Below are 9562 nucleotides of genomic sequence, written 5' to 3' on the forward strand. Positions count from 1 at the left end.
TTCTCATACATGTTTGGGGCTCCAAGTGGAAAAAACTCATTATCTTTCGAGTCCAGCTGTTAAGAATAGAGGATTATGTTGTATTTCCATCTGCAATAAAGCAGGAGTGTAGGCTCTTTTTGAACTATGGCCAGATGGATGCACATTAAATTGCCCTCATAGCTCCTCCTGTTTCAAAATAAAAACATCTTTCAAAATCATTGCATTTTCAGAACTCTTTCATCTGAATTAGTGACCTGGTTTCTTCAAACTTGAAGAGCTTAACTAACAAAGAGAGAGGGTTCTCTTTCTCTGTTCCTCCCAGCCAAGAACAGCCTGTACATATTTATATAAGCAGCTAAATTTCACCTTGAAACCTGAATTCTGAAGTAGTTCAGAAAGCTTAGAAAGCCCAACAGGAGAATGAGGTAATCTTCTGACCAGTGTTAAAAACAGAAGTAGTAAGTCCTGTAGTACTTTGTGCAGGGAAAATCTCTGTACCAATACAGTTACGTGCATATGTTTATGGCTAAGGCTCTGTACAAAAACCTGACTAGCAAAACGCACATGCTACACAGAAAATAAAAAGCAATGTGCAAATAGTTTGCTCGGTCTGATATTCTGATACTGGTCTGATATTCTAAACTATATATAGCTACTTTTTAGTAAGCTTTTCACACAGGGTGCTAAACATATATATACACACACCATGTACTCCCTAATGTTCGTGTTCTAAAACTTGCACAACAAAATTCAGGTGGAACTTTAACAAAATTATCACAATGCCTTAAAAATGTGGGGTTTGCAACAGAAGTGGCAACCAGGTTCTTATTGTAACAATGCCATACCAGGTGAAGGCATGTCTTAATTAATCCAAAAGATTATATACAGTTAACTCCTATCGTCCAGCTGCCTTCAACCCAGCTCTTTTCCAGCTTGAATCTTCTCTGGACATGCAATCGTTCAATACCTGTGATCAACTTTCACAGCATTTCTTGAGGGTGACCCACAGACTTTAATTTTAAAACCTTACATATGAAGTACTATGAAGACCATACATACACGTGGTTGTGCAGACTACTCACCGTAACTACTGATCCAGAAGTAAAAATCCAAAAATCACTCTTTAGTTTTTTCCTCAGGTTGGCCAGAATGGAGTTGCCTGTTCAAAGTCTCTCACTAAAAGTTTACAGTGCTTTGAGTGTTTAATCCTTAGTCCTTAGCTCCCCAGTTGAGACTAAAGAAAGTATAAAGATATCTGAAAATTATTTGCTTATACTTCTACAGTGTTCCCTAGTGCACATTCAGCAAGTTATCCAAAGAAGGTGCAAAAAACCAAAAAACCTAACTTGCATTTTGGCTTATACCATATTGCCTCTGGTATACACACCAAAATGCCGCCACCACCATTCAAGGGGAACTCAACTTTTCCTTAGCAGTCTTGGCAACTGAAAAATTGCTGGACACATCTTGCTTGCAAGGGGATGATAGGATTTCTTTTTTAATCATATCTGATCAAAATCAATAAACTAATTTAACCTGTTGATATATGAGAAAGCTGTTGACTTTTTTGGAACTATTCTTAAAAACAGAATAAAAAAGAAAACTCTGCTGTCACTGAACATCTGGGCAACACGGCATAGGAGAGTTGCCACTGCTAATGTGGCATCACTGCCATGGATGACCAGCTGCTCCATAAAAATGTCTGCTCTCAAGGGGATAACGGGCAGTGAATATATGCTCCCCTTTAACTATTAGCGTTGCAAAAATCTACCACGAACAGAAGTTAAATCAAGTTTTTTTCTACTTGGAAGAGATGTATAATAGACTCCCGTAACAGGTTACCAGCTTGGAGGATGGGATTTTCTTCCAATAATGAATACGAAAAAAAGCGTATCCAATTATGTAATTCCATTCTAGGAGAAAGGCTAATCAGACACTTACAGCTTTCTTTGTTTGTTTTCATACCTGAGCAGGAACTCTATCACTTTCAATTCCTCTGTATAACTCTTTTCTTGAAAACAAGACTGGAATTTGACTAGACACAGAATAGATCAGAAATTACAGAACAGCATGAAGTTCTGTTAAGATTGGTCCTTCTGCTATGGTGACACTTATCAAGGAGGGCTGTTAAGTGAAGGCAGGTACATGCTGAAATACACAAGACATAATTTATTGAGAAAGTTTATTTTAATGGTTTATAGGTCACACCTACCTCTTTAATAAAAAGGCTCTTTATCAACTTAAAAATTACAACAGCCATAGTATAATATACAAATTTGGAAACTTCTCAACCGATCCCTAAGTATCAGTCTCTCTTACTCCCCTCTCTTATTTGAAAACTTCCTTCTTACTCATTATATTTTAGCAGACAAAAGTGCAAGTGCAATACTACGTACCTGCTGCACTGAGAGATCCTGATTTTTTTTAACAATATTAATGCAAGGCTTTTCCATGCTCCAGCAAAGCAATGATTCAGCGAGATTTTTAGTGGGTTTGAAAAAGGGAAATACCAAAAGATTTTACATGTGAGTTTTTGAGGGAGAAAAAAAAACAGGTATTATTAAAATAAAATTGTAGATTACTGTTTTGCTAATATATTTGATCAAAAAGTTACCTTCATTCAGTACTTCTTTCCAGGTACTTTGGTAGTGATCTATCTATATAGTATTATGACAAATGAGTGCAGCTTCTTTTAAAGACATGGTTTATACAGGTTTATTATCAACAGAATAATGGTACTGCTCAACTATTTTCCATTCAAGTTATCACTGAGTTATAACTGACTGAATTTTACTCACGCTTTAATACGTACCTGCAACCCATGTGCACATAACAGATGTCTAGAACTTACAGCAACTTGATCACAGCAAATCAGGTTTTCAATATATGGCAATGTAAGCAAGACAACTGATAATCTAAGATAACCTGGCATCCTGCTGTGCTGAGTAAATGTGGTTTATAACAGACATTCTTGTTTAAATAGAGACAGTGCAAAATATTACAGCTCTTTATAGGTAAGGAACACTTGTTCTTAGTTTCAATAATATTTAATTAAAGCTTGCTATTTTGCTGGAACTGAGACACCAAGGAAAGAACCTGCTCCGAGGCTTTAATGTGTTTAGTTCCCAGGTATGCTGCGCTATTACTGGCTGTATCCTCTAAGAAGTATCGGTAGTTTACCATCATGCCACAAGAAGCAGCAATGCCCCGAGGGCTTGTGTCCCCCATCCAGTTTATCCGCCACATGACAGAGCCATTCTGAAGATGAAAGTTTGCTACTGGATTAAGAGCATAGCCACGATGTTTCTCTCCATACAAATACCAGGCACAGAGTCTCATAAATGGTGAATGGAGCGCTTTAACTAAATTTTCGGACCTCACCCACTCATTGTTATTTAAAAGTTTCTTTAGTGTTTCAGTAGTAGAGTCTCCTGTGATCTCATAGATTTCTTGCCATTCCGATTCTGTAAAAAGTTCATTTCTTTCCAGTTCTTTTGTTTGTGAGGAGAGGAGACCAACAAGCCATTTTGTGAATCCTGGGATAGGTGAAAGAGTAGAAAAAGCTTTTATCTGAGGAAGTTCTTTCTGCAGACAAAAGGAGAGAAGAAAAATTCATGAGTTTTGTCATGACTGACAATGAGAAGTCTGAGTGAAAGAACAGCTGATACCCTTCACTGGATGTCAAACGAAGACCAGGGATTCTGAGAATTAACTGATACACATAGACCAAAAAAAAAAAAAAAAAAAAAAAAAAATCCCCCTGCCAGTAACAGGTTAAAGACTCAACCGCACTTGGAGAATGAAGAAAATTTTAACACTGACTGAACTAGAGTCCACACACACAATCTATATAAAAGTACTTACGAACACTATATTCTGGTATGTCATTTTATAGGTAGAAATAAAAAAATACAATCACATGCCATAGAAGAGTTAATCAGAGGAATAAGATTTTTTAAAAAATAAACATGTAAGTTTTCAAAACCTCTAAAATATTATTTATTTTTCATATGTAACTTTTTTTTTTTTTTTTAAATCAAGGGCAGTTTATTATTTCAGTCCATTGTAAAATCGGGAGAGGTACTGTTTCTAGATTTTAATGGAGAGTAGTATTTCCTGAAGTCTTGAAAGAGGTTGGGGGTTTCTGGGGGGTTTTGTTTGTTTGGGTTTTTTGGGTTTGGTTGGTTTGTTTTGGGTTTGGTCCCCATCCCCAAGCCAGCCATTTTTCAAGCTATTCCCAAGCCATAAACTACATTGATAAAATAGCAAGATAAGAAATATATACTCGCAGTGAAAAAATTAATCACACAGTTATTACTTGTTTTAACAAAATAAAACTACTTCTTGTATTAATTTATGAGTAAAAATTGTTAACGATGTAATCATGTGAAGCAAAATATACAAGAAGGAAACTGTGTGTTAGTTTTGGGGCACACCAAAAAGTGAAGAATAGAGGAGGTCGTTAAACTCACTGTCACTTGGAATTAACTAAAATTACATCAGCCAACCCTACTGAAGGAATGGGGGGGCAAGGAACAGAGGGAGGACAGAGCTGAACTGAAACAACCACAGTGTTGTTTTAATTACTGTTCATATAGAAAGAAGTGCTGAGAACCAAGACATTCATCAACATTACAGAAGCATCTTAATGTCAGCAGAAAATTGCCTTTAAATGACTACAAAATGCATTTTTTTCTACTTTGAGTATTACTGAGATAACTATTAAAAAGTCATCACGGCTCAGATACTGCCTTCCACTAGCAAATGTTAATGGAACACACGCTGCTAGGCTGGTTGTATTGCACCTGCGCTGTCGCACCCGCACGTACCGCTGCGCTCCACACAACGCTGCCATCTGCGTTCTACTTCATGAGGACGCAGAAGGCAGGGAACGCAGGCCTGGCACACCTCTGTTACAGACTGGAGCCAGGTACCATTTCTAATTACTTCAATTAACTGGAATAATATTCAACTGGTTATTTACAACATCTTTTTCCTTCCCACACAGAGCTTCCCTAATAGCTTACTGCTGTTCTGCTGGCTTCTGGCACGGCAATACACCAGCCAGCTCAGATCTACCACCTCTTCAGTTCTGTGACTTATAGCTGCATAAACTGAGTAACTTCACTTGCTCCCCTCATCTGAAGTTCTTTGACTATTACACAGATACAGAAGTCAAAGAATTATTCTCTTGGGACCAGACAGGAACAAGAAAGGCAGACCAACTTACAAAGAAACATCCCATTTCATCTCCTTAGAGAACTGGGTACAGGAAAAAGCAAATTATTTCATAAAACCACTCACTTCTGTATCTTATCAAACAAAACAACCATTTACGTCAGAGAGACCAGGAGGTCCTGACTGTGTCATATTCTCAACTGCTATAGCTACCACGGTCAGATAATGCAATACTAGTAAAGCATTGCTCTCCTGTGATTTTTGCAAGTCTGCATTAAAGGACATGATATTTTATTTTTAAAAGTAGTTCTGAAGCGTAAGTCTGTAACAAGATCTGTGAAATAAATCTATCAGGTTTCTCACATACGCATTTCATAAAAGCAAAAATATTATTTAGAAAGTGACGTAAAGAAATGTCTGTGGAAGGCAGTTTCTGCTGCTATCTTAGCGCCTCTTCATACAGTTTTAGAGAATTCAGCATTTATAGAACAAAATAGTTTATTAGGGTTGTGCTCTACTGCAGACTATGGCTACAGGAAGCATGGATATAGAAAATATGTTTTAATTAAAAGAATGTTTCTTGGAGTAGACAGTTCAGCCTTTTTAGAAAAGTTTCCCCTCTGCTTTTGAAAAAGACAGTGATGAACACAGTAAATTAAATAAAAACAATATCTGGGAGGAGAAAGAGGTAAAAATGAGAACAGAACAAAGCAACTCCATACACTTCAAAAAATCTTTCCCCTCCCAACCCCACGCTAAATACTTCCCCATGGATATAAAGAATATAAAGACTGTTTACCACAAATCCATTCAAAGTAACTTTATAAAACTTGAATACAGAGTCAAATGCACTCACTAAATCGTCCTTTGATCACCTTTCATCCACCTCCTTGTAGGGTTTCTGAATCAAGGCGTATACCGCATCATCACATTTGGAATCCACTTTCTTTTAAAGCAGCAGGATCTTAATTAGTGTGGTTGAGGAGAGCTATGCTCAGACGCCCCCCTGGTCAGCTACGCTTTCCCTGATTGAACACTACCTCCCACCAAAGACAACACTACTAGCACAAACCCACAGATCTCCTGCAGAAGGAGGAGGGAGAAAGATGGCGTAGAAGTGAATTATAAGTGAAAATAACTTTAAAAGATATTTGTTCCTGGAGAAAAAGCTGATAGCTTTCAGTTTTGTCAAGATGGTAACAAGCAGCATCACTTGCTACCTTCATTCCTCCATCAGCGCAGTGCAAGCTGACCAGTGGTGACTCTGCTGCGACTGGCTGTAGCTTAGCTGCTGAGACAGTCTGCTGTCAAGTAGTCTGACCTTTTGCATGTCAGCTCTTATTGCAGCTAGATGAATTTCTGCCCAAAAGGGAGGGCCACAACTCCCTTCTGAAGATTCAATGACCCAGGACCCTTCTGCCTGTCCACACAATAATGATGGATGACAACTCAGCAACTGTCCAGGGTGTGACAGACCTGCAAATGAACCTGAAGGTACAGAAACACAAACCTGTAACCTATAATGAGAAGTACTCTTTATCATGTCAGCATCCTTAAGCAGCAGCAAGCTGCTCCCCAAAAGACACTGGATTTCACAATGGGGACCTCTTCTAGGTCTTCATTCCCTGTTGTGCTTTAAAGTTCGTCCTTAGTCCATAATACAGAGAACACAAGGGACAGGGATAAATCAGTAAAAGTTTTCAAATTAATAACCTATTAATGAGAAATCCTAGATGTGCTGCTAGAAGGAGTACAGATGTTACTGTTGGGCAGTGGGGCTGAAAAAGAAGGGGAAAAGAAAAGAGAAAAAGGCTATTAGAGTTTATTTTCCTCTAGGTAAAGATTCAAGGAATACCAGATGTGTTTCTTTTTGACCCAAAAATGGGATTACATTCCTTCAAGGTTTTCCTTTTTTTTCTAACTATATTACTCATCCTATAAAAGACAGTGCTTTTGAAAATATATTGCTTAGGTCTCTTTCATGAATTCTTCACAGATGCTTCAGGTTAAAACCTGAGAGAAGAAGAAAGAAGGTAATGTTGAAATTTGAGAAGCAGAAACTCTTCTTTCAGGTAAAAGGAAAAACTGATTGGACCAAGAGAAAGGCTGCTTGCCACAAAGCCACGTCTGGAAACCACCTTTCCTAAGAAACCACAGCATTTGAAAATATTATTTTGCTATTGAACAGAGCTAACAAATGGGGCTTTTTGCACAGGAGCTGAGCCATGCCCATTGCTTCCATAGGGTACCAATTCCAATCCCACCTCCCAGCTTGCAAAGCCAAGAGGGTACCTATGCACCATCCACAATGACAAAAGTGAGAATGAACAATTTCCTCCCATACTTGTGTGTTAATAATAACAACTGAAAAGTTCCTAATTAAGCACCTGACATTCTGCTTCCTTGTGATGTTGACTGCTCTTTGTTTACGCTTTTGGGAGTGACCCATTCAACCAAACCTAACCCAAAATATTCATCTGGAAGTTAGTATTAATAAATACAAAATGGGAAACTGTGCATTTTTTATTTTTTTTTTTACTTCTCAGGACAGGTAAGACATGGTAAAATGACCCCATTTTGAAGCTACAGTACAGACTACCACATATCTGATAAATATTTGAGCTTAGGAGCTTATCTGAGGCAGCCATTTCTTGTAGAAAACTAAATAGATGCAGCGAAGTGTGTACATTTATATTGTTGCTAAATTTATGTACTAGTTTCTAAGGCTATTGGTGGAGATCCATTAATGTTTATTTTCTTGTCAGAAACCCACACACCATTAAGAAACAGCTGCTCATTTTGTTTTGGGGTAGGTTTCTGGTTTTGGTTGTCTTTTAGGTTTGTTTTTTTGTGGTTTTTTCTCCCCCTTGCAGAAGAGTGCAGATTTCTCCTATTATCCATATCTCATCTGAAACTGTCTTGCACTCCGAAAGCTGTAGTCCAAGGTCACATTTTTCATCAATGAAAGCAAAGCCTGTTTTAGAAATTATGATCTCCCCAGGTCACCTAGATCAAATTAAGGTAGCAATTATCAACAGTCCAACCAGAAAGCTAAAATCTGCCACCAATTGTTAAGCATTCTATTGAGTCACATAGTAGCTATCAGTTTTCTCCCCCAAATGCCACAGGCTATAAAATTCTAAGTAGTTTTCTCAAAGGCTTCACCACAGTTATCTGTGTCTGTCATCTGCAGACTGAATTGCTATGATGTACCTTCTGTGGAGCTACAGACCATTTAGAGTGGCTATAAACACATTCTGAATTAAATGTCTGTCTAATGAGAAATCTATCTGTCTACACATTCACCAGCACCTATCAGCTTGCTAGAAATGCATCTGCCCGCTTGTTTTCCAGCACCCAATTTGGGGTTTGTTTGTTTTCTTACTAGTTGTCTGAAATTGTTTCAAAATCCAATTTGTTTCTGGGAACAATACAAATACAAATTTAAGAAATACAAAAGATTATTTCTGTTGTCTGCTCCCTGCTTTATATACATTAATATAACCAAGAGACTACACAGAATGCATAGGTAGCCTATTCTCAGATTTGTACAGGGAGAACTGGGACCAAAGTGGCATCAGTGGACTAATGAATTCACCCCACTGCTCAACCAAAAGTAATCCAAACAGGAGATGCTCAGATAACAATAGAATCCTCTTTATAAAGCCCTTCTAAATTATTTGTGTAGCAAACTTTTGTGAAGAACTACCAAAAAAAAAAAAGAAAAGAAAATCTCCTATTTAGAGCAGCACACTTTCTCCCAGGATGCCCTTTATACGTGACACAAGCTACATCCCTAAGGTGCTATTCTGGTCTCCTTTACATCCCTCCCCTTTACCCAATTATATTACAATACCTGTGGCAAATGCCAAATCATAATGTCTAGGCAGATATTATGGATTCAAACTGCTAACTGTGCACATATAAAGAGATGAAACTGAGGGACCCATTTCTGTGACTCAACTTCATACGTCCTCCATCTGCTTAAATTAGTGAAGGACTCAAAAGCAGGGGCCGTTAACTTCTATGCAGTGCCTCAAACTAACAGTGCTTAACACTGAGGGTTGTAATCTTCGCCAGAGCCTCTACTGCTGCAGTTTTCCTAACGGTCCTAATAAAAACCCATTTGCAAGAAACACTTTCATGCGGGAATCTGTACTTGACATTCTTTGAAGGTGAGAAGTGCTTCCCTACCCATGTTCATGTTTAGCAGTGTATGTGACCAGTTCGGGTGAATTAGCAAGAACATTTCTAAAAAATTCAGCTCTATCTTAATTGTCCATTAATGAAATTTTGTGTTAAGGAATCAGGTCCCAACTGAATTTATAGACATAACTTTATAGTGTAGATACCTGCTAGATCAAGGTTTCAGTACAGTTTTTAAAAATCTTGCCAAATAAAG

General features: G+C 37.9%; 1 protein-coding gene across 1 annotated transcript in view; it reads right to left on the reverse strand.

The window, feature by feature from the left end:
- Nucleotides 1-2057: 2057 nt before the first annotated feature.
- The window catches only part of MLYCD (malonyl-CoA decarboxylase), a 24644-nt gene continuing 17139 nt past the window's right edge, over nt 2058-9562 (reverse strand). The window contains exon 6 of the mRNA XM_009647207.2: nt 2058-3567. Coding sequence (XP_009645502.1) covers nt 3034-3567 — 534 coding nt within the window. The 3' untranslated portion in view covers nt 2058-3033. The remainder of the gene's footprint in view (nt 3568-9562) is intronic.

This window comes from Egretta garzetta, unplaced genomic scaffold (assembly GCF_000687185.1).
Source record: "Egretta garzetta isolate BGI_Z169 unplaced genomic scaffold, ASM68718v1 scaffold39, whole genome shotgun sequence".
NCBI lineage: Eukaryota > Metazoa > Chordata > Aves > Pelecaniformes > Ardeidae > Egretta > Egretta garzetta.